This window comes from Schistocerca gregaria, chromosome 6, assembly GCF_023897955.1.
Source record: "Schistocerca gregaria isolate iqSchGreg1 chromosome 6, iqSchGreg1.2, whole genome shotgun sequence".
Taxonomy (NCBI): Eukaryota; Metazoa; Arthropoda; class Insecta; order Orthoptera; family Acrididae; genus Schistocerca; species Schistocerca gregaria.
In genome coordinates this window covers 555,241,483-555,266,636 of record NC_064925.1, presented here as the reverse complement: position 1 = coordinate 555,266,636, position 25,154 = coordinate 555,241,483, and the positions used below count along the sequence as shown (strand labels likewise).

The 25,154-nt window shown below is 44.6% G+C and overlaps 1 protein-coding gene across 1 annotated transcript in view; it reads right to left on the bottom strand.

The window, feature by feature from the left end:
* The window catches only part of LOC126278188 (lachesin-like), a 656,873-nt gene that overhangs the window by 231,213 nt on the left and 400,506 nt on the right, over positions 1–25,154 (bottom strand). Inside the window, exon 5 of the mRNA XM_049978103.1 lies at positions 10,351–10,479. Coding sequence (XP_049834060.1) covers positions 10,351–10,479 — 129 coding nt within the window. The remainder of the gene's footprint in view (positions 1–10,350; positions 10,480–25,154) is intronic.

Below are 25,154 nucleotides of genomic sequence, written 5' to 3'. Positions count from 1 at the left end.
TCAGCCAGAACATATCAAACGAAATCAGCGAAGAAATTCAGGTGCGTGCTGCAAAGACTGGTATTGGCCGTTTTGAGGATGTAGGAGGGTGACACGATCTTTGTGCGAGACGCTGTTGAGGACTTTAGAGAACTTCCTTTTGCGATATACTTTCGTACTATTCTGCTGCCTAACGCACGAACTTCTCGTAAGGTCAGTTAGAGCAAATTAAGGAAAATAAGGTTTCGTGCATGGGCATACTAGCAATTGCATATCCCTCATTTCAGTTGCGTATGGAAGGGGAAAGCAAATATCCAGTTCGACTGTTTTACTTTAAATTAGCTAATAGCATTCCTCTACAAATGTTATCCCTGTGTTCCTCGTACTGGCCTTATCTCTATTGAATTGGCAATCAATGTTGGGCTCGAAACCGGAGTTTAACGCGTCGGAAAACAGCGAGAAGTTGCGTTTATTGTAAAGACTTGTCTGACCACAATAAAAAGTAAGGAGTCGGATCTTCATCGCATGTTGTTGTTGCGACCTTTAGTACGATGACTGGTATGATACAACTCTCCATCTTACTTTATCCAATGCAATCCTCTTCATCTCCCAGTAACTACTGCAACCTATATCCTTCTGAGTCTGCTTCCTGTATCCATCTCTTGGTCTCTCTCTACAATTTTTACAGTCCAAATGTCCCTCTAGTATTACACTGGTGATACTTTGATGTCTCAGAATATGTCCCATCTACCGATCCCTTCCATTAGTCAAGTAGGTAACAAATTTCTTTTCTCCTCAATTAGTTTCAGTAACTCCTCATTAGCAGCATGATCTACCTGTCAAATGTTCAACATTCTTCTGTTGCACCGCATTTCAAAAGTTTCTATGGCTTTCTTGTCTGAACTCTTTAGCAACTACGATTCACTTCCGTACGAGGCTACACCCCAGTCTAATCCCCTCAGAAAAATCTTCCTAATATTTACATCTATGATGGATGTTAACAAACTTCTGATCTTCAAAAACGTTTTTCTTGCCACTGTCAGGCTACCTTTAGTTATTCTCAACTTCAGTCTAAATCAGTAATTTTACTGTACAAATAACACAACTCATTTACAACTTTTAGTGTTTCGTTTGCTAATCTAATTCTGTCAGCATCGCCTCACGTAACTCGGCTACTTAGTGTTACTCTTACTTTGTTTTATTGATGTTCAGCCTATGTTCTTTTAAGAGACTGCCGGTTCCATCCAACTGCTGTTCCGAGTACTTTTCTGCGTCTGACAGAATTACAACGTCACTGACAAAACCTCGGCCTTTCTATTTCGTCTTGTTGGACTTTTATTCCTTTGGCTAACTTTTCTTTCACTTCCTTTTCTGCTAGCTCAGTGTACAGAGTGAATAACATCGGGGATAGACTAAAACCCTGCCTTACACCTTTCTCAGCCACTGTTTCTCATTGTTCCCTTGAGTCTTAGAACTGACGTCTGATTTCCAAATAAGTTGTGTATAGCCTTTTGTTGCATGTTACGTTCAGAGATTCACTGAGGGTGTGGTAAAAAGTTTCTCTAAGTCTATAAATGCCACAAATGTAGGTTTACCTTTCTTTAACATATATTCTAAGATAAGTCGTAGGGTCAATATTGTCTGGCGTGTTCCAACATTTCTCCGGAACCATAATCAGATACTAATAAGGAAATGGATTATTACTATACGAGACACGGATATTTAGCTCAAACAGGCTATTAAGTGCAATAGCCTCAATTTAAAACGTGGTGCCACTTATTTTATTCACGATGTTAACAATGGTTACAATAAAGAACCCACAGTTATTAGAAAGCCTTGTACTCACATCTATGGCGAATGTACAAATCTACAAGCAAAATAATCCACACATGAAACAAACATTACTTTCATACTCTATAAAAAAATGGGTGATAGTCTTCCTTGTCTATAATTGACCTGCAATGCTCGCAGACCCGCCGAAACAAATACGTTGCTACAAAAGGCCGAGCAAATACGAAATATATAACTGCCTCGTCTACCAATACTCAACTTCATTCGCTACCAGTAAGACTTGCTCACTGCGATCTCGGATTACTCCCGTGGTACATCGTTTGTAGTAATACTATAATGATCGAAGTGCTTCGGGCTGTTCAGAGCTGTTACCGACACATTATTTTAATTTGCACCAGTTAAACACTACATTGCTGATATACCTCCTATAATAACAATTTCCAGTAAAACGATTTATTTAACTAAATGAAATTATGTTTCTGATGGCACGCAGAACCTCCAGAGCGAACCAGAGCGTAAAATAGCTCCACTAGCGCCACGCTAGGTAAATAATTGCTCCAATCAAATTATGATGCCGTATCCAAAAGACATATGTTGCGCTACTTTATTGCATACGCCCTATTCGGAGTAGGTATTAAAAACCATGGAGAAGAAATAAAAACTTTAAGATTCGCCGATGATACTGTAATGCTGTCAGAGACAGCAAAGGACTTGGAAGAGCAGTTGAACGGAATGGACAGTGTCTTGAAGGGAGGATATAAGATGAACATCAACAAAAGGAAAACGAGGATAATGGAATGTAGTCGAATTAAGTCGGGCGATGCTGAGGGAATTAGATTAGGAAATGAGACACTTAAAGTAGTAAAGGAGTTTTGCTATTTGGGGACAAAATAAGTGATGATGGTCGAAGTAGAGAGGGTATAAAATGTACACTGGCAATGGCAAGGAAAGAGTTTCTGAAGAAGAGAAATTTGTTACTATCGAGTATAGATTTGTGTTAGGAAGTCGTTTCTGAAAGTATTTGTATGGAGTGAAGCCATGTATGGAAGTGAAACATGGACGGAAAATAGTTTGGACAAGAAGAGAATAGAAGCCTTTGAAATGGCGCTACAGAAGAATGCTGAAGATAAGATGGGTAGATCATGTAAGTAATGAGGAGGTATTGAATAGGATTGGGGAGAAGAGAAGTCTGTGGCACAACGTGACTAGAAGAAGGGATCGGTTGGTAGGACATATTCTGAGGCATCAAGGGATCACCAATTTAGTATTGGAGGGCAGCGTGGAGGGTAAAAATCGTAGAGGAGATGAATACACTAAGCAGATTCAGAAGGAAGTAGGCTGCAGTACGTATTGGGAGATGAAGAAGCTTGCACAGGATAGAGTAGCATGGAGAGCTGCATCAAACCACTCTCAAGACTGAAGACCGCAACAACAACACCTATCAATACATTCTTGTGACGTCACGTGGTTGCTGCAGCACATAGGATGCGTTGAATAATTATAAAATAGGGACGGATGCAACAGCCAGAAATGTTACACTAGCAAAGTTTCAGTGTACTCTCCGAGACGAACTGTATAGTATTTTGGCGTATGTGCAGGTGTTGACAAATATACACTGCCGGATAAAAATAGTGCACACTTTTCAGGGTTTCCAACTAACAAAACATTTATTGTTGCAACAGTGCACACAGAGAACATGAAATGATTGCATTTACAGACCATTAGTACAACCGGTTCTGAGATACTAGGGACCCAACGAATCTGAAACACCCATGGACGCCAGTGCAGGCGGTGACTCTGGCATCATACAGTTGGCGAATGCTATTCTGGGATACGTTATGCCACGCCGAGGCGTCGCAGCTAGGGCGCGATCGCCAGTTTGTCCGCTAAAGCTTTCTTGTATGAATGTATGTGGGCACCAGTGTAAGCAGTCAGAATCTTACACGATCTGCAACGGGTGAGCTGTGTCCTGCAGACGTGCGCCATGACCATATGGCGTGACTGCAGCCTGTGAAAGTAGCGGAGAGGCGCTTACAGTGTAGTTACATTCTCTGGAACTATAAACATTAATAACTGATCCAGAAATAGCCTGAGGAACTTCATATTAGATACGTAACCTTCTCATGTGTAAAGGAACAATCTGTAAAAATCTGAAGTCAATAAACGTCACAATTTGGAAATTACAAAAAAAAAGAAAGGTCAGTAAGAAACGTAATTATCCGACACATAAAAAACTAAACCAAAATATATGTTAAAAGTTCACTAACTGTGAGTATTTTAAAAGATATGATAACACCATCAGTGTTTAGATTCAAATTTGGAAAGTTCTCATTTTAGAAAATCTTTCGTGATTTTGCTGTAGTAATAACTCTAATAATTTCCAGTAGATATTTATGTTTGGTGTTACGGTAAGTGTGAAAGAGAGTACTTGTGTGTGTGTATGTGGGACATTCACCAATATTAAATTTTCAGTTTGGAACACTTGCAAGTTCCTATGTAGAATTACAGCTTTGTGTCGTGGGAACGAATCCACCAGTAGTTCCCGTGCTAGTGCATGACGGATGTCCAAGCATGTTTGAATATGTAAGAGACAGCCAGAACGTTCGCGACTATATAGTTAAATTCCAGACGTAAAGTACAGTTTAAAGTTTATTCCATTTTATTTGTTTACCAAGAGAGTTTTGAGTTGCTTATTTTAATGAAATCAATGAGCTGAGAGCAGTGGTTGGTTCTTGCTAGATTTTGGCGCAAACCCCGTCCTGAAAGTCAGTTCTGATTGGCAGTAATTCTGTACAGCCTATAAGACGTGAGGCGGTTTGCCACCTAACGCATGAGATAAAGGTGCTTTTACAGGCAGAGAAGAAGGAAGTGGTGGACTAGCTTTCAAAGGAGCCGGTCATGCTGAATGTGTCCGAACGCATAGTGTGTAAAATGGAGTAATATTGTGACTTCCGCGTTTCGGTACAGTAATAAAGGTAGCTGGTATTTACCATTAACTATTTTTGAATTTTTAAGAGTTGAGAGATATTTTGTTCTGCAGAAAATCGCGTGTGTAGAATTTGAACTAAAAGCGTGGCGCTACTAAGTAATTTTTTTTTTTTTCTGAGTATTTATGGCGAGCAAAAACTTTATATAAAGACAACCACTGAAAACCGAGTGCAAGAGTAAATATCAGTTTATTGACTGGTTTACTCTGGTAAATGATTTCGGAAAAGTCCTGGCTGTCTGAGTATGACGAGGACTGTGAACAGGAACTTTAATGATTTGAACACACGTGGGCTGATGATCTTGCGTAACAGCAAGTTAAAAAATCCTAATGCGAGTTTAAAAGGACGTCTGAACTTAGAAATTTGAGCAGGAAGCCATTTCCGATTGATTCTTTAGAGGTCACAAGACTATTTTCAGCGACTATTGGTAGCGGCCTCCGACGTGTAGTTATGAAAACTCAGTTTGTTCAACACTGGTTTTCTGATACCTTTTAAGTAGCTGCAGTCAAGAGTTGACGTAGTTCTGTAACAGTTGTTGGTTAACGGTTCGCACAAGACACTACTCGTCCCATAATACCCCACACGAGCTCTGTTTGATTCAAATTCGAAGATTTTACTGGCCAATGAAGTTGCAGCACGTGTCGCAGAGCAGTTGAGTTTCAAGGACCGTTTTGGGGGGAGCATTGTCCTCTTGGAACAACACATCACCTCCCTCATGTCAGAGCGGCAAAAGAACAGGTCGAATGATATTCTACACGCACTGGCTGATGGTTAGCATCAGCACCAGGACCACCGAAACTAAACGAAAGTTGTACCTTTTCGCCCCCGAGAGCACAATAGCTGGGATGAAGCAAGTATGTCTTGCAGGAATAAACTCTAGGAGACAGCGCTCCCCAGATCTATGTCTACCACCACTGACGTAACACATCATCACACCTAACACCGCGTAGGAAAAACGTTGGCGTCAAAACAGGTTCCAGTCATCTGGGAATGGATAAATAAAGATAGTCACAAGTTCGTATAATGACGATGGAGGTGCATATCGACCAAGCCATTGTGGCGTGGACGTCCAGAATCTTCTCTCTTCAGGGGTTACGTGACCATAGATACCAGTATCGTTGCGCGATTGGCGCAGCACGTCCACTTTGTGTGGCAATTCTCCGAAAGGACCATCGCACCACTTGGAAAACCACAGTTTGACCCTATTCAAATTCACTCAGGTGACTGTCGACAGCACTCGTCCGCTTCTGTAGCATAGTTGCTGCTTTCCCACTTTTGTACCACACTCATCCTTCCGGCTGTGAGCATTTCCTGTTTTAACCGGTTGACACAGATGGCACACTGGTAGCTTTGACGCTACTCTCTTTTTCGGAGGACGCTGAAACCTCTTTCATTACATCTACTAACCCCCTTGTGGTATATGCCGTTATCGGATCAAAATCGACGTCGTTTTCCGAGGTATACCAATTTCTTCCCGCAGTGATGATGTAGATATGTGCTTGAATTTATATGCAGATGCTAGCCTAGGCAGCAGGTTCCGCTGTTGTATTTGGCCATATGACAATATTCCCAATATATTCAATATACAAGTCAGGCTCAGAACAGAGTGCATAATGTCGGAGCTAAGTGAACTTGAACGTGGGAAAATGGTTGGTGATCGTATGGTGAGTATTGCCGTAACCATAACGAAGGTTTATACCGAATACCCGGACAGCAGATAAACATCACGGATGATACTGTATGTTGAGTGATCGTGACTGACGGACTCGAAGAGGTTGCAGGCGAAAATAGGAGAACAACGACCACATCTTGATATTCCCTTGGCCACATAGTTACTCTGCAATGTTGCAACAGTACTAGGGGCTACGTAATCGGCTTACTGATCGTGTCCATCCCATGGTACAATGGTTTTCCCCAATGGTGATGTTGTGTTCCAAGACGGCAGATCTCCTCTTCACGCTGCTCGCATTTCCGAAGACTAATTTTGCGAAGACAAGGATGGCTTGTTGCGCCCTCCCCGATCACTACAGGCATCGTATCTGAATAAAATTGAGCATCTATGATCTGTATTCGAGAAAAGCGTGCGCGAGCGCTATCACCTCCATCATCGTTATATGAATTTGTCACTGTTGTGATTTACCCACTCTGAGATCACTGGAAGCTGTTTTGACGCCAACCTTATCCCTGTACCGTGTTAAATGTGGTAATGTTTTACGTCTGTGGTTGTTCCATGTTCTTTGCACCACCACTGTCTAGATGTAAATGTAAGGTATGAACCTTGATTTATTTTCAAAGAATATTCTTAAGAATTGATATTATTTACTAGCGGTTCATCAAGAACATTAACACATTTAATCACACTATGTAAGCATGGAAGTAGTTGCCAGGGAGTAATTGATGAAAGCATAACGAAATTCCTTTTAACAAATGGGAATTTTATTCACTTTAATAGTGCCTAAAAGCATTTTTTAAAAAGAAAAAGATTTAAAATTATAATCAGAAAGCACCCACTCAATATCAAAGTTACAATTTATTCGGAGGCAGAAAGAAACAAGTTTTGACTGTATGAGGTTCCGGGCAGATAATATTCACGCTCACGTTTGACATGGCTGTCGTTACGACCGCTCACAACAGCCTCTGAAAGGCTACACTGGTGCAAATCTGCAACACACCAGATTACTGTAAACTAAAGTTTTAACAATTCACACAAGCACACAAACTTTGCACCCCGTGTGAGGGATGGAAATGGTACAAAACACTAAAATTTAAATATTAACCTTGCCAACGAAGGTGCGACTTGATTTTACCTTCTAAGAAAAATCTTACTGTGATAGGGTGGCAACTTTATATACTAAAATGATCATTTAAATAAAAGCCCATGAAATGTAATCTTACATATCTTCTACAAGGTTGGCCAAAAAATAGTTAAGATGCTCTACAGTACACAGATATCGCCTCTCAAGATAATAGAGAATAATATCAAAGTTTCCAAAGATCAAAATATATTTGAAGTATTAGGCCGTTACACTCCAAGCAACAAACACGTTAACATACCAAATGCGACAAACATGACAGAGGCAGCTACTGACGTCCAGTAGATTGATAGGGACATTACTTAACAACCCAAACTGCAGGTTGTTGTATCCTGACCCTACTCCACAAGGGTAAAACAGACCATCCAATTTATAAACAACCACCTTCCCGTGGGTGGGCAATGGAATAGAATGTTGGGACGACCCCAAAGCAAAACGGCTGGTGACCTTGTAACGTCTCCTTTGGAGAATTATAAATGACTGTGCTTAAACTGACACACAATTTTTTTTTTTAGCGCAACTCAATCTGACTTTCAAAAATCCCTACAAAAGAATGGCCCTGACTAACATTAACCTATACCTTTCACAAATCACGTATCTCACAAAAATCTTCGTTACTCGAACTCCTGCAATACAGCGAGCGCCACTACTGCCATGCGCTGACGCTCAAGATGGACCAGTCATCTTGGGTCTCAGTGCGCGACCGACCAACCGATCGATCAAACCGTCAATGACCATTGCCTGAGTAACCTCGAGCAGACTGGCGGCCTAACGCGCAGACTCAGATGAAGGAACTAAGCCCCGACCAGGTGAGCACTCACTGAGTTCTCATACTGGCAGAGCAGAAAGACTCTCATTTTGCCCGGCTTTAAAGGTAGATCCGAACGACAGACATACTAGCAGTCCGAACGACAGACAGACACTAAATGCCTAACAAATGCGGAAAAGAGACTGACCCGGACTGACTGACTGGCGAGTTTTTATTTCTATTTTTCTTTATTGTGATTTCATTCTCTTTCCCCATATGGGCAAGGGAGGGCTGTCAGCGTCACAATCCGACGATCTTCAGCCGAGTGACATGACAACTTAAAATAAGAATAAAATGCTACATACATAAGGCGATAAAGGGGAACTTAAAACAGAAGAATGGGAGAAAATGAAGGTAAAAATATCGATTAAGACGAAGACGTTCATGGAGGACAGTTAAAATAAGATACCAGAAAGTTAAAAAACACAGAATAAGATTTTCACTCTCCAGCAGAGTGTGCGCTGATATGAAATTTCGAACCAGATTAAAACTGTGTGCCGGACTGAGACTCGAACTCGGGACCTTTGCCTTTCGCGAGCAAGTGCACTACCAACTAAGCTACCCAAGCACGACTCAAGCCCCGTCCTCACAGCTTTACTTCTGCCAGTGTTTTTAAAAAACACACTTGGTGATTCTGCAAAACTCAGAGAAGACACTGAATGGATATGCACACGCTAAAGGTGGTAACAGTAATAAAAACACTCCGGAACAACACACTTAAAACCCACTTTGAGCACACACGACGAAGAATAAAACTGCCAGGCCAGACCTGCCAAGGGAAAGGGCAGAGAGGATGGAAGAGGGGAGAGCATGCGGCAGCAAGGTGACCGGAGGGATGAAGAGAGGAGGGGCAACAGTGGGTACACGAAGAGGCAGGAGACACGTGGGGCAGGAGATGAAGAGGGAAGACAGGGCAGGATGAAGCACTGAGACACTGAAAGGAGGTACAAGAGTTAGAGTTGGTAGGAAGGGTAGATGTCAGGGCGAAGCTCATCATCCGGGAGGGGTAGATGGTGGAAATTGCGTTGGGAAAGGACATGGAGGGCGTGGAGATGGAGAGGGTGTGGGACACAACGGTAAAGGCGTGGCTACTGGTGGGGGGTGGAGAGGAAGGGAGACACCAAGGGGTGAGGGGGATCAAGGCGGCGGACAATATACAGTGTCCGGAGACTGGAGAGCTCATAGCGCCCCTTAAATGCACGTGAACAGGCAACCTCTCGCCTTTCTTACCAGAGGGAGACACCAAAGCTGCGACTGCCAAAGTGCCGCCACCGCCAGAAACGGCGGCCGACTCCTCCTACATCTACATCTACATCTACAGCAAGCCACCTGACGGTGTGTGGCGGAGGGTACCCTGAGTACCTCTATCGGTTCTCCCTTCTATTCCAGTCTCGTATTGTACGTGGAAAGAAGGATTGTCGGTATGCTTCTGTGTGGGCTCTAATCTCTCTGATTTTATCCTCATGGTCTCTTCGCGAGATATACGTAGGAGGGAGCAACATACTGCTTGACTCTTCGGTGAAGGTATGTTCTCGAAACTTTAACAAAAGCCCGTACCGAGCTACTGAGCGTCTCTCCTGAAGAGTCTTCCACTGGAGTTTATCTATCATCTCCGTAACGCTTTCGCAATTACTAAATGATCCTGTAACGAAGCGCGCTGCTCTCCGTTGGATCTTCTCTATCTCTTCTATTAACCCTACCTGGTGCGGATCCCACACTGCTGAGCAATATTCAAGCATTGGGCGAACAAGCGTACTGTAACCTACTTCCTTTGTTGTCGGATTGCATTTCCTTAGGATTCTTCACACTAAGCGCTGCGGCGCGCTCTTCAAAACAGCAATTTTTACCATGGCTCAAGGTGGTGTCATTCAGCTCGATTCCTTGGAAATAACTAGCTGAGCTGGCCGTATTTTACGTCACTTACGCATTACATGCGACAATCATGCGCAGGTAAGACGGTGTGTGTACTCACAGTGCACGCTGAGCACGATTCTCCTGCTGACGCTGGGCGGCACGTCGTTGGAGGCGATGCAGAGATACGCCGCCATCTGGCTGCGGTCGAGCCGCCACAGGTGCAGGTCGCTGCCGCTGTACGACTCCACTGTGGACAGACCAACACACAGCCACGCTGCGCTCCACTGGAACGTCGAAAGGTGCTGCCAGCGGTACAGGCAGATACAACTGCAATGCTCGTAAGAGTAGCAGTGAACACTGAGGTGACAAAAGTCATGGGACAGCGATACGGGCGTATACAGATGGCGGTAGTATCGTGTACAGAAGGTACAAGACGGTAGCGCATTGGGACAGTCGATATTTGTACTCAGGTGATTGGTGTGATGAGGATTCCTACGTGTTCAAAAATATTTTGGACTTGCAAACGGTCGTCGTCAACTTCATTGCACGATATCTTGGCTGGACAACTGCCAGCTATCTTCAGGTGAGCCGAACGAGGACTGACCAAGACTTTTTTTTCCTTTATTGAATTTCAATTCCCCCCAAAGGGGGCGGGCTGGCAGCAGCTTAGTACGCTGCTCTACAGCCTACAGACATCTTTAAAACGTAAGAAGAAAAGAAAGAAGAAAACAGACGATAAAACGGTGACTTAAATTGTAAAACGGCAAAAATTTGTGGAAAGTTAAAACACAAAGCAAACGGGTTAGCAATGTTAATAAAATACACAGGAATCAAACAAGTAACATAGCAGACACACAATTAAAAAAACATGGCGACAGTATAATGGCCGTTTGCAACACTTCCCAAAAGACACACAACATGGAACACTCACTGTAAAACACTTCACGAAAATTTCGGCACAAACATGACACCTCCTAGCCAAAGGAGCCAGGAACCGGGAAGAGGATAAAGAGGAGAACGCGACAGCCAGGTCCCTAGCTTTTCATCCCTTTGTCGGAATATCTCCTCCAAGATAGCAAGGATTCTTAATAATTTTCATGTGAGAATGGTTTTTCGTCCGCCTCCTAAGATTTCGGATTTGCTGGGATCGGTGAAGTATGACTTGTTACTGCGGAAGGCCGGAATTTACAAAATACCCTGTCAGTGTGGTATGGCCTATATAGGACAGACAACGCCTACAGTGGAAGAGCGTTGTATGGAACATCAACGTTGCACTCGCCTACTGCAACCCAGTAAGTCTGCAGTGGCGGAAAAATATGTTCGTAACATGCATTTAATGGAGTACGACAGAACCTCGACTTTGGGCACAGCAACCACTTTTTGGGACTCCATTATCTAAGAATCCGTTGAAATACGCATTGCGGGAAATCTAAAGAAGCGTGACAGTGGTTACCAATTGAATAACGCTTGGAATCCCGTCATCTCCGAAATTTGCTCGAGACGAAGACGCCGGAAGATTTCGAAAGCTGCGGCCAGTGACAGTACCGACGGCAGGTGAGTACTGCAGTTCCACCAGCGAGGGCACTGCCGCTGGGCGGTGTGGGCCTTCTGTCTCCGCGACTGCAGCGCATGCGCGGCGATACTATCAGCGCAATATATAAGTTGGAGCGGAGAACGTCTTCGACACTAAACGCGACACTGCTCCCAGCCACGACTGCATTACCTACCGCCACCTCAAACACTGCCCTCCCTCCTTCCTTTCAATCCTTGCCGCCCTTAACAATGTCATCCTTGCCACTGGCTTCTATCCCGAGCTGTGGAAAACCTCCCGTATCCTGATGTTCTCCAAACCCAACAAGCCTCCACCTGATGCCTCTTCCTATCGTCCTATCTGTCTCACATCGGTGTTCAGCAATCTCTTGGTATCCATCCTTTACCGGCGCATCCATCACCACCTCAGCCAAAACCACCTCCTCCCCACCACCCAATGTGGCTTTCAACCTTCCTTCTCTGCTGATGACCAACTCCTCCAACTCACTCATCTATTGTCCGTCCAGCTTAACTCCCGTCACTCCGCCATGTTGGTCTCCCTTGACCTTGACAAGGCCTACGACCGTGTCTGGCATCCCGGTCTCCTGTTTAAACTCCAAACCTACGCCCTTCCTATTAATTATATCTGTCTGATAGCCTCCTTCCTCTCCCACCGCCCCTCCTATGTTACCATCCATAATGCCAATTCCCACACCTTCTACCCCTCTGCCGGTGTGCCTCCCCTCTCCTCTACCTCCTGTACATGGCAGATATGCCCGAACCCCCCCTCCAGTACACCTCTTGCAATATGCTGATGACACCGCATTCCTCGCCCGTGCTCCTACACTCCAACAGTCCCAACGCCTTCTCCAGAATCACCTTGACCTTTTTGCTGCATGGTGTAACCAGTGGCTCCTGAAAAGCAATCCTTGCAAGACCCAGTCAATCATCGTAGGTTGTACCACTGGCTCCTTCTGGCTCCTGGATTTCTCCCTTACTGTCTGCGCCCGTCCTGTCCGCCACACCCCCACCCTTACCTACCTTTGCCTCACCATTGACTGTCATCTCACCTGGATCCCTCATCTCCGCTTCAACCAATCCAAAGCCCAACACCGCCTCTGACTCCTCAAACTCCTCTCTGGCCAGACATGGGGGTTGCACCCCTCTACCATCCTCCACACCTACAAATCCTTAATCCGTCCCATCCTCTGCTATGCCAGTCCTGCATGGATATCTGCCCCCCCCCCCCAAATTCTATACGTCCCTCCAGATCCTTGAGTGTCATGCACTCCGCCTCGCCTTCCGTATATGCCTCCCGTCCCCCATGCGGATCCTCTATGATCTCATCCCTTTCCCCTATCTGCTCCTATTCCTGGAACATATCTGCATCCTTTAAACCTCCTGCCCCCTTGAACTCCCTTACCCCATGGATCTCTCCTCTCCCATCCCCGCCCCCTACCATGTCTTCACTGTTGTATCCCCCCTACCCTCCATCTCTACACCCTACATCTCCTTTCCCAAGGTGGCTTTCATCAACTCCCCCTCCCGGATGATGCCCTCTCTTCCTCCATTTATCCCTCCTATCAACTCTGATCTTCACTCCCCCTCCTTTGTCCTTTTCCTGGGCTCCCTCCCCCCCTTTCCATCCTCTTTTTTCCCCACCTCCCCTCTCTCTGCCCCCTTCTCTCCCCGAGTCCTTTTGCATTTCCCTCCTCTGCCTCTTCTTATTCCCTCTCGCGTCTGCCCATCCCCTCTCCCCCCTTATGAGTCCTCTCCCTCCTTGGTTCCTCTCCTTTTGTTTTCTCCTCTTCTCCCTCCTTGTTTTTGCCCTCCTCCAGGTCCCCCCCCCCCCCCCCCATCTGCCTTTGGCTCGGGAGTGTTATATTTGTGCCACCATTTTCGTGCAGTGTTTTGCAGTGTGTGTTTTCCAGTGAGTGTTCCATGGTGTGTCTTTAGGGACGTGTTGTGAACAGCCATCACACTGTCGCTGGGTGTGATTTTTATCTCTTGCATACAGAAGCCAGACTGTCGCCATCTTTTTTTAATTGTGTGTCTACTATGTTAGTTGTCCGATTCCTATGTATTTTATCGACATTGACAACCCCTTTTGCTTTATGTTTTAACTTTCCGCATTTTTACGCCGTTTTACACTTTAAGCCATAATTTTATCGCCTGTTTTTCGTTCTTTCTTTCTTCTTCCTTTTCTTACAAAAATGTCTGTAGGCTGTAGAGCAGCGTACTAAGCTGCTGCCAGTCCGCCCCCCTTCGGGGGAATTGAAATTCAATAAAGGAAAAAAAACCGTCTTCGACAGTCCTCGTTCGACTCACCTGAAGATGGGTGGCAGTTGTCCAGCCGAAATATCGTGCAATGACGTTTACTACGACCAGCTGCAAGTCCGAAGTTTTTTTGAACATTGGATTCGCCGAGATAATTTTCAATTTTACAGGGTTTGTACGTGGTTATGGCCGCAAAAAGGGGAATCAACAGTCTCTGAACGCAGAATGCTAGTCGGGACAATTAGTTTCTGAAATCGTTAGGGAATTCAGTACTCCGCAATCCACGGCGTCAAGAGTGTTCAGAGAATAGCAGAAATCAAATATCAGGCGTTACCTCTCACCACGGACAACGCAGTAACCAGCAAACTTCGCTTACCGACCGAGAGCAGCGGGGTTTGCGTAGACGTGAGAAGTGTCAGTGTTTATAGATAAGCAGCTCCGAGTGTAATAATCGCAGAAATCACTGTGGGGCGTAAGACGAAATCATGCGATAGAACGGTGCGGCGAAATTTGTTGTTTGGGGCTAGGGCAGGAAACGCCAGATGCGAGTGCCTTTGTAAACAACACGGCATCTGCTGCAGCACCTGTCCATGCATTTTAATCACGTAGGTTGAACTCTAAGACAACTGGAAAACCGTGGGATGATCAGATAAGTCCCGATTTAAATTGGTTAGTGATTTTGATGGCGACAGCAACCACACACAAATTTATTTTCAGTTCCTTTATTCAAAGGGTACCATTACCGGTTTCGAATCGTTGTGATTCATCTTAAGACGGTTTACATTCTTTCCTTATGACATGCAGTTTGTTTTTTACAGATTAATTGTCCTAAAATATAAATAATACATAATTATAAGAACGCCACGCACAGATGGTTGCGTTAGAGATTTTCGTTGCATGTGACCTACGTGAAATGTCGGTTTGGGGTGTTTGTTTTCATAACATTCGTCCAAGAGATGTGAACACATTCCCACTGCATTCTTATTGTTGCACACGTAAATTTTTCTCACTGAACAACGTGTGCAACAACAAGAATGCAGAGGGAATGTATTCACATCTCTTGGACGAATGTTATGAAAACAAACACCCCAAACCGACATTTCGATTAAGTCACATGCAACGAAACCATCTACGCATGGCGTTCTTATAATTATGTATTATTTATATTTTAGGACAATTAATCTGTAAGAAACACTCTTCATGTCATAAGGAAAGCTTGTAAGCCGTCTGAAGAGGAATCACAACGGTTCGAAACCGGTAACGGTACCCTTTGAATAAAGGAACTGAAGGTAAATTTATGGCTGGCTGCTGTCCCAACACCATCAATATTTGTCTTCAAATAACAGCCACGGTCTCCATCATGTGTTGATATGACAAAATTGCATTGTCGTAAGTGAAGATTTTAGGGATCGAGTATGATGCAGATATTAGGACTTATGGACCCAAGTTGTCAACAAGGCACCGTGCAAGCTGGTGGTGGTTCCATAATGGTGTGGGCTGTGTTTGCATGGAATGGAGTGGGTCCTCTGGTCCAGCTAAACAAGTAATTGACTGGTTATGTTCGGTTACTTGGAAACTGTTTGCAGTCATTTATCGATTTTGTGTTTCCTAGGAACGACCACATCTGATGAATTAAAAAAAAAATTGTCACCATAGAAGAAAAGAAAATTTATTCTATTTTCGGGGCACTGAGCAATTCGTGACCATGTCACAGCTTGTGAAATTTTTATGGATGACTATGTGCCTTGTCACTGCGTCTCAATTGTTCGCGATTGGTTTCTAGAACATTCTGGACGATTCGATTTCAGCCGATGATTTGGCAACCCAGAGCGTCTGACGTGAATCTCGTCGAATATTCATATTACTTTAGTGCACAAAATTCTGCTGTGCCAACACCTTCGCTATTATGGACGCTTACAAAGGCCGTATGGATCGATATTTCTGCATGGAACCTCCAACGACTCTTTGTCCATACCATTTCGTTTCTACACTTCACCGGGCAAAAGTACGTCCGACCCGATATTAGGAAGTATCCTATGATTTCTGTCACCTCAATGTAACGTCTTCAACATGCAAATGATCTAAAACATTGGGCGGGCCGCGGTGGTCTCGCGGTTCTAGGCGCGCAGTCCGAAACCGTGCGACTGCTACGGTCGCTGTTTCGAATCCTGCCTCGGGCATGGATGTGTGTGATGTCCTTAGGTTAGTTAGGTTTAAGTAGTTCTAAGTTCTAGGGGACTAATGACCACAGCAGTTGAGTCCCATAGTGCTCAGAGCCATTTGAACCATCTACAACTTTGGGCAAGTTCATCTTCTTCTTCACTTTATTCTTACACAGTCGACCAGAGTAAGAACTTCATCAGGATCTTTTGCTGTCCCTGACGCTGCCAAGCCCAGTAAACTAGAAGATTTAAACTTTAATGAAAACGGCTATGAAAGCCTACAGAGTTACATGGACTGGTAAGCTACAACCCGTGGCCTAGGGGTAATGTGGTAATCAAAACACCGTATATCACGGATTCGAAACACCTCAATGCTCGAACTTTGAATAAAAATCATTAGCAATGGCGTCGGAAGAACTGCTGTGTAAGGAGTCATCCTCCTTCTGCCAAACGGATTGTCTAAGAGGGCAGAGGGGCAAACGTCTTACGGTAACCTCTGGTCTTTGTTGTGTGAAAAGCGCCTGAAAGGCAGAAGGCTCAGCAGTGATCGACGGTAATGGAAATCACTGTACGGAAGACATGTAATGTGTATCCATAGGGCATGTGGCTTGTAACTGAAAAAGTGCATTATGAACCGTCCATTCGCAAAAGTTTCCGTATTAAATACGAGTGTGATACCGACAGTTGTTAGTCCAGCTGCGGTCACGTGTCGAATAGTTTTATCTTCTGACTTCGGTTTTATATATGTCATGGAATAGAATAGCCATGAGAGCAGTTGTTTTTTTAATTTTTTAACTTTTATTTCTGCGACAATGATTTTATATCAGCTGGTCTGCCTCATTTATCGTTACATCCAAATGATTTATGCATGTTAAGGTACATTCAGGTATGTGGTACTGTATTAATTGTAATGTATATAGTGTAACTCATGTAAGCCCTCCCTTAAACCTGTCGTGTTATATCTTCACAGATCCGATGATGGCACCTTTAGTGTGTTCAAGCCGGTCATCTAGTAAATAGTATTTAAGCGATCTTGGCTTTTGAATTACTTCCAAATACGAAACAGCAGTCCCCGTGTTTTTAAAAAGTGCGATGCAATGCATGTCTGAAGAGTCACTGCATCGTTCTTCTTAACAGCATAGGCACTGCTGATTCATATTTATTCGCCAACACCAGGCACTTGACTCTCAATAAATAATTCTTTCCTGGATACACGTACACTCCTGAAAATGGAAAAAAGAACAGATTGACACCGGTGTGTCAGACCCACCATACTTGCCCCGGACACTGCGAGAGGGCTGTAGAGGCAATAATCACACGCACGGCAAAGCGGACACACCAGGAACCGCGGTGTTGGCCGTCGAATGGCGATAGCTGTGCAGCATTTGTGCACCGCCGCCGTCAGTGTCAGGCAGTTTGCCGTGGCATACGGAGGTCCATCGCAGTCTTTAACACTGGTAGCATGCCGCGACAGCGTGGACGTGAACCGTATGTGCAGTTGACGGACTTTGAGCGAGGGCGTATAGCGGGCATTCGGGAGGCCGGGTGGACGTACCGGCGAATTGCTCAACACGTGGGGTGTGAGGTCTTCACAGTACATCGATGTTGTCGCCAATGGTCGGCGGAAGGTGCACGTGCCCGTCGACCTGGGACCGGACCGCAGCGACGCACGGATGCACGCCAAGACCGTAGGATCCTACGCAGTGCCGTAGGGGACCGCACCACCACTTCCCAGCAAATTAGGGACACTGTTGCTCCTGGGGTATCGGCAAGGACCATTCGCAACCGTCTCCATGAAGCTGGGCTACGGTCCCGCACACCGTTAGGCCGTCTTCCGCTCACCCCCCAACATCGTGCAGCCCGCCTCCAGTGGTGTCGCGACAGGCGTGAGTGGAGGGACGAATGGAGACGTGTCGTCTTCAGCGATGAGAGTCGCTTCTGCCTTGGTGCCAATGATGGTCGTATGCGTGTTTGGCGCCGTGCAGGTGAGCTCCACAATCAGGACTGCATACGACCGAGGCACACAGGGCCAACACCCGGCAACATGGTGTGGGGAGCGATCTCCTACACTGGCCGTACACCTCTGGTGATCGTCGAGGGGATACTGAATAATGCACGGTACATCCAAACCGTCATCGAACCCATCGTTCTACCATTCCTAGACCGGCAAGGGAACTTGCTGTTCCAACAGGACAATGCACGTCCGCATGTATCTCGTGCCACCCAACGTGCTCTAGAAGGTGTAAGTCAACTACCCTGGCCAGCAAGATCTCCGGATCTGTCCCCCATTGAGCATGTTTGGGACTGGATGAAGCGTCGTCTCACGCGGTCTGCACGTCCAGCACGAACGCTGGTCCAACTGAGGCGCCAGGTGGAAATGGCATGGCAAGCCGTTCCACAGGACTACATCCAGCATCTCTACGATCGTCTCCATGGGAGAATAGGAGCCTGCATTGCTGCGAAAGGTGGATATACACTGCACTAGTGCCGACATTGTGCATGCTCTGTTGCCTGTGTCTATGTGCCTGTGGTTCTGTCAGTTTGATCATGTGATGTATCTGACCCCAGGAATGTGTCAATAAAGTTTCCCCTTCCTGGGACAATGAATTCACGGTGTTCTTATTTCAATTTCCAGGAGTGTATTATACGAGAGCTGGTTGTGACATATGGAGGGTGACATATGGAACTTTGGATCTGACCGTAATTCTTTCAAGGATAGATCAAGCGGTTAATGGGACTACTTGCGTAAAGCGGGAAATCCGGATTTTTGTCCCGGTCCGGCACAAATTCTCATTTGGGTCTTTCAATAAGGTAGTCGAAGGCGATTCATATTCGCAATAGCGAATACATTTCCTGTATTCCGTATCAGTCTCCCATTCGCGTCTTCGGGAGGGGACTAGCCAAGGGCAAATAATCGTAAAGATAATACTGAATAGTCAACGGAAAGATAATATTCTACGAATCCGACTACAGAACGTGAGAACTTCGAGTGTGGTAAGGAATCTACAAGATATGAAATGCTGGGACTCAGTCTAGATGCAGTGGTGGTCAGTGAAGTAAAATTGTGTGAAGATAAAGATCTGAGGTCAAACGATTATAGGGAGATACCAAAAGAAGCTGGAAATGGTATAATGGGAGTAGGATTCATCATGAATAGGAAGGTAAGGCAGAATGTTTGTTACTGTGAACAATTTAGTGATACGATTATTCTCATCAGAAATGACAGTTAACACCTACACCAATGGTTCTGGTATGCATGTCGAGTAAACAAGCTCAAGATGGAGAGATGCCGAACGTACTAAGAGTATACTTAACGAGTAATTCAGAGTGTAAAGCGATTGATAAGTAATTATGGGGGAATAGAGTGCGACATTAAGGGAAAGAACTGTTGAGAGCTACGTGAGAATTGGGGCTTGGTATTAGAATTGGGAGAGGAGAAAGACGAATTGAATTGTGCAATAAATTTCAACTAGTAATAACGAACACACTGTCCTAAACTCACAAGAGCAGGTGGCATACTTGGAAAACACCAGGAGACAGGCGAAGAGGATTCCAACGGGATTACGTCACGAACAAACAGAGATTCCGAAATCTGATATTACAGTAATATGCGTACACCGGAGCGGAAATGGACTGAAACCACAATTTAGTAATGATGAAGAGTAGACTAAATTTTAAGATAATGTCCTGAAGAATCAATAGAGAAAGATGAGGGATGCTTTAGTACTGAGGGAAGTTCTCTGTTGCTGCAGATACTCCTATAATGATTACCTCCGTAGACAGTTCAGTTGAAGAGGAATGCATATCTCAAAAAAGGGTGATTGTAGAAGTCAGATAACGAATATCTGAAAAGGAAGATTCGACGAGGTATCTAACTGCGAAAGAAAATTACGCAACATGCGATTTATTTCAGTTAATCGACGAAAGAAGAAGGTACAAACATGTTCAGAGAAAGACAGGAATACAGCGACGTAAGTCTCTTAGGAATAAAATAGATAGGATGTGCAGGGAAGCCAAGACGAAATGTCTATGGAAAAATTTGAAGACGTCAAATCATAATCACTCTTTCGGAAGAACTAATTCGGAATATATAAAAGTCAAATCAACCTTCGATTAATTGCTGAACCAATGGCGTCGATATTAAGAGGAGGGAACTTGTTAGTGGAAATCATACATAGGAGGCCTCCAAGAGAGGGAGGACTTACCTGATGAGCAGAACTTTGGTTGGTGTGGAAGAAATGGATGATCGAATAGTGGACTCAGAATTTTATAGGGGATGGAATAATGGAGTCAGATTCAAGCAGAGCTTTGGAAGATTTGCGATCAAATAATGCTAATGGCATACGTAACGGAATAGAAGACTGGGAATCTGTTAGATCACGATCAATTTGTCTTTCGGGAAGGTAAATAACCAGAGAAGCAGTCCTAGCATTGCCCTTGATGGGCTACGCTTCAGAAAAACCGACAGACAACTGACGACCTAGAAAAAGTAGAAACTGGTGAAATGTGTTCGAAATGGCGAGAGAAAAACTTTAAGCTACAGAGAAAGACTGGTAATACGGAGAATTCACTAGAATCAAGAGCGAACGGTAACGCTGGAAGACAGGGAGCGAAGTGCTCGCATTAAAACGGGTCTAAAACGACAGTGATGCAGTCTTTTGCCCCTACTGTTCATTCTATACACAGAAGAGGCACTGTCTGAAACGAAAGAGGGTTTCAATACAGGTATTAAAGTACATGGTATAGGGATGTGAATGATAAGATGCGCCGAAGAGGTTGCTGCCATCAATGTAGTGAAAAATAATTACAGGAGCTGTTGAATGGAATGGACAGTCTAACAAGAGAACAGTACGGACTGAGGCGAAGATGAGAAGATGTGACAGACACGAGAGCAGAGAGAGCTTTAACAGAAAACGGAGGACCACGAAGTGGGTGAAGTAAAGGAATTCTGGAACTACGAAAGGAAGATAGCACATGAGTACGAAGCACGAAGAACATAAAATGCAAACCAGCACAGGCAAAGTATGTAATCCCGGCCGGGCTTCAAACATGGCCTTGATCTGAGGAATAAATATCACAAAATGCCCGTTTTTAACTGAGCGTTATACGCTGAGAAGACAAAGGCATGGGATAGCGATATGCCTGTGTACATATAGCGATAGTTTTGCGTGCATAAGGTGTAAAATTGCAGTGCATTCGCGGAGCTCTCATTTGTACTCACGAGATTCATGCGAAACGCATTATTTAAATTTAATGGGGAAGGGTGGGAGGAGAAGGAAAATGAACCTAGACATCAGCTGCATCTTATGCGGAATCGGCACCGATGAATGAAGTTGTGTGCCAGAGAAGTACTCGAACCCAGGAACTCCTACTTCCTAGGCAGTTGCGTTAGCACTGCGCCACCCGGACAAAGTGTCTGTCACAACTACAGGTACTAACTCGATACGCCCCCACGGGCAACCCACAGTTCTACCTAGAGCCAACAGTCCGCAGTCGACGTCCATATCCTCCATGCTCTCTCATAGTAGATTCCCGTAGGAGGTCGAACGATATTGTGCATCCTCAGTGAAAGTTATGGTTTCATTGCGTGTCGAGGCGAATCACTTAACAGGAAGGTCCATTAGTCGTGACTCGGCCAAATATCTCACGAAATAAGCGTTAAACGAAAAGACTACAAAGAACGAAACTTGTCTAGCCTGAAGGATGAAACAAGACGGCGCTATGGTTGGCCCGCTGTAGGTAAAACGGATATCAACTGCGTTGTCTAAAAACATGAACCCCCATTTTTTATTACATATTCGTGTAGTACGTAAAGAAATATGAATATTTTAGTTGTACCACTTTTTTCGCTTTGTGATAGATGGCGCTGTAATAGTCACAAACATATGGCTCACTAGTGTAGACGAAAAGATGGTAACAAGTAGGTTTCGTTTAAATTAAAATACAGAACGTAGATACGTTTGAGCAATTTTTTTCGGTTGTTCCTGTGTGATACATGTACCTTCGTGAACTTATCATTTCTGAGAACGCTTGCTGTTACAAGGTGATTATCTGTAAATACCACATTAATGCAATAAATGCTCAAAATGATATCCGTCAACCTCAATGCATTTCGCAATACGTGTAACGACATTCCCCTGAACACCGAGTAGTTCACCTTCCATAATGTTCGCACATGCATTGACAATCCGCTGACGCTTATTGTCAGGCGTTGTCGGTGGACCACGATAACAAATATCCTTCAACATTCCCCTCAGAAAGAAATCTGAGGACGTCAGTTCCGGTGAACGTGAGAGCCATGGATAGGTGCTTCGACAACCAATCGACGTGTAATAAAATATGCTATTCAGTAGCGCTTCAACCGCACGCGAGCTATGTGCCGGACATCCATCATATTGGAAGTACGTCGCCATTCTGTCATGCAGTGAAACATCTTGTAGTAACATCGGTAGAACATTACGTAGGAAATCAGCATGCATTGCACCATTTAGATTGCCATCGATAAAATGGAGGCCAATTATCCTTCCCCATATACATTAACCCGCACCATACATTAACCCGCACCATACATTAACCCGCCAAGGTCACTGGTGTTCTACTTATCGCAGCCATCGTGGATTTTCCGTCGCCGAATAGTGCATATTATGCCGGTTGATGTTACCGCCTTTGGTGAATGACGCTTCGTCGCTAAATAGGACGCGTGCAAAAAATCTATCATCGTCCCGTAATTTCTCTTGTGCGCAGTGGCAGAACTGTACACGACGTTCAAAGTCGTCGCCATGCAATTCCTGGTGCACAGAAATATGGTACCTGTGCAATCGATGTTGATGTAGCATTCTCAACACCGACGTTTTTGAGATTCCCGATTCTCGCGCAATTTGTCTGCTACTGATGTGAGGATTAGCCACAACAGCAGCTAAAACACCTACTTGGGCATCATCGTCTGTTTCAGGTCGTCGTTGACGTTTCACATGTGGCTGATTACTTCCTGTTTCATTAAATAATGTAACTATCCGGCGAACGGTCCGCACACTTGGATGATGTCGTCCTGGATAGCGAGCAGCATACATAGCACACGCCCGTTGGGCATTTTGATCACAGTATCCATACATCAACACGATATCGACCTTTTTCGTAATTGGTAAATACCCCATTTTAAGACGGGTAATGTATCCCGAAGCATTTACCGTCAGCACTGGCGGATTCTTACGTTATACCATGTACTTATACGTTTGTGACTATTACAGCGCCATCTATCACAAAGCGAAAACAGTGGTCCAACTGAAAGATTCATATTTATTTACGTACTTCTCGAATCTAGCGGACCAGCCATAGCGCCATCTGGTTTCGCTCTCCAAGCTAGACGAGTTTCGTTCTCTGTAGTTTTTTCGTTTGATGCTTATTTCCTGAGATATTTAGCCCCGTCACTATCAATGGACGACGCTGTATAAATGCGTTGTGTCTGCGCTATGGGACATGTCTTAAGGAACAGACACAGCGTATTCATATAACTTATCATGTGAAAATATTTCCGAATTGAGCATGGCCGCACGACAGGAATTAACAGACTTCGAATCCGGAATTTTACTCTGAGTTAGACACATGGGACATTTTGTTTCGGAAATCGTTAAGGAATTTAATATTACGCGATCTATGTGTCAAGAGTGTGACGAGATTATCAAATTTCAGGCATTACCTCACACCACAGTCGACGCAGCGGTGTTTGCTTCGAGTTGTCATTGCCAACAGACAAGCAACACTGTTTGAAATAACCACAGAAACCTCTGTGGGACGTACGACGAACGTATCCGTTACGGCAATGCGGTGAACTGTGGTGTTAATGGGCTAAGGCAACAGACGACAGACGCGAACGCTTTTGTTAACACCACGACATCGTTTGCAGTCCCTGCACTGGGCTCGTGACCATCTCGATTGGACTCTAGATGAGTCTCGAATTCAGTTGGTAAGCGCTGATGATAGGCTTAGGCTATGGGGCAGACCTCACGAAGCTATGGAGCTCGAATTGGCTTTGCGCAATCTGGTGCTGCCTTCGTGATGGTGTGGAATTCTTTACATGGAATGGAGTGGATCGTGCGGTCCAACTGCTCATATCATTGACTCGAAATACGTTTTGGTACTTGGAGACTATTTTCAGCCATTCGTGGACTTCATGTTCCCAAAGAAGGATGGAATTTTTATGGATGTCAATGCGTCATGTCACCAGCCTACATTTGTTTGCGATTTGTCTGAAAATAGTTCTGAACAACTGGATTGAATGATTTGGCCACCAAGATCACCCTTCAGGAATGCCAAAGAACATTTATACTACATAACAGAGAGGTCAATTCATGCACCAACTCCGGCAGCCAAAAATAATTTGGCAGATGTGGACTGCTATAGAAGCAGCATTTCTCAATGTTTCTGAAGAGTGTTATAGTGAATCATGAACAGAAGGTCGTAAAAGGTGAAATCGAGGCGTTTGTGATGTGGTGCTATAGGTGGATGTTGAAATTCAGTAGTACTGATAAGTATTAAGGTGGTTTTCCGACTAAATGGCGAAGAAATTAATATATGGGGGACGCCAATAACAAGATGGGACTGGATGATAGTTCGTGTTAGAATAAATCAGGGAAGCTTCCACGGACTGCGTGGAGTCGCCGCGCGGTTAGAGGCGTCACGTCACGGACTGCGCAGCCCCTCCCGCCCGAGGTACGAGTCCTGTGTGTGTGTGTGTGTGTGTGTGTGTGTGTGTGTGTGTGTGTTGTCCTTAGCATAAGTTAGTTTAAGTAGTGTGTAAGTCCAGGGACCGATGACCTGAGTAGTTTGGTCCCATAGAAATTCACATACAGTTGAACAATTGAAGATTTCCACGGAACAAACGACCGCTGCAGATGACTAAAAGTGGTAGTTGAAACAGAGACAACTAACTGAGAACTTTGCGTGAAAGTGTTAG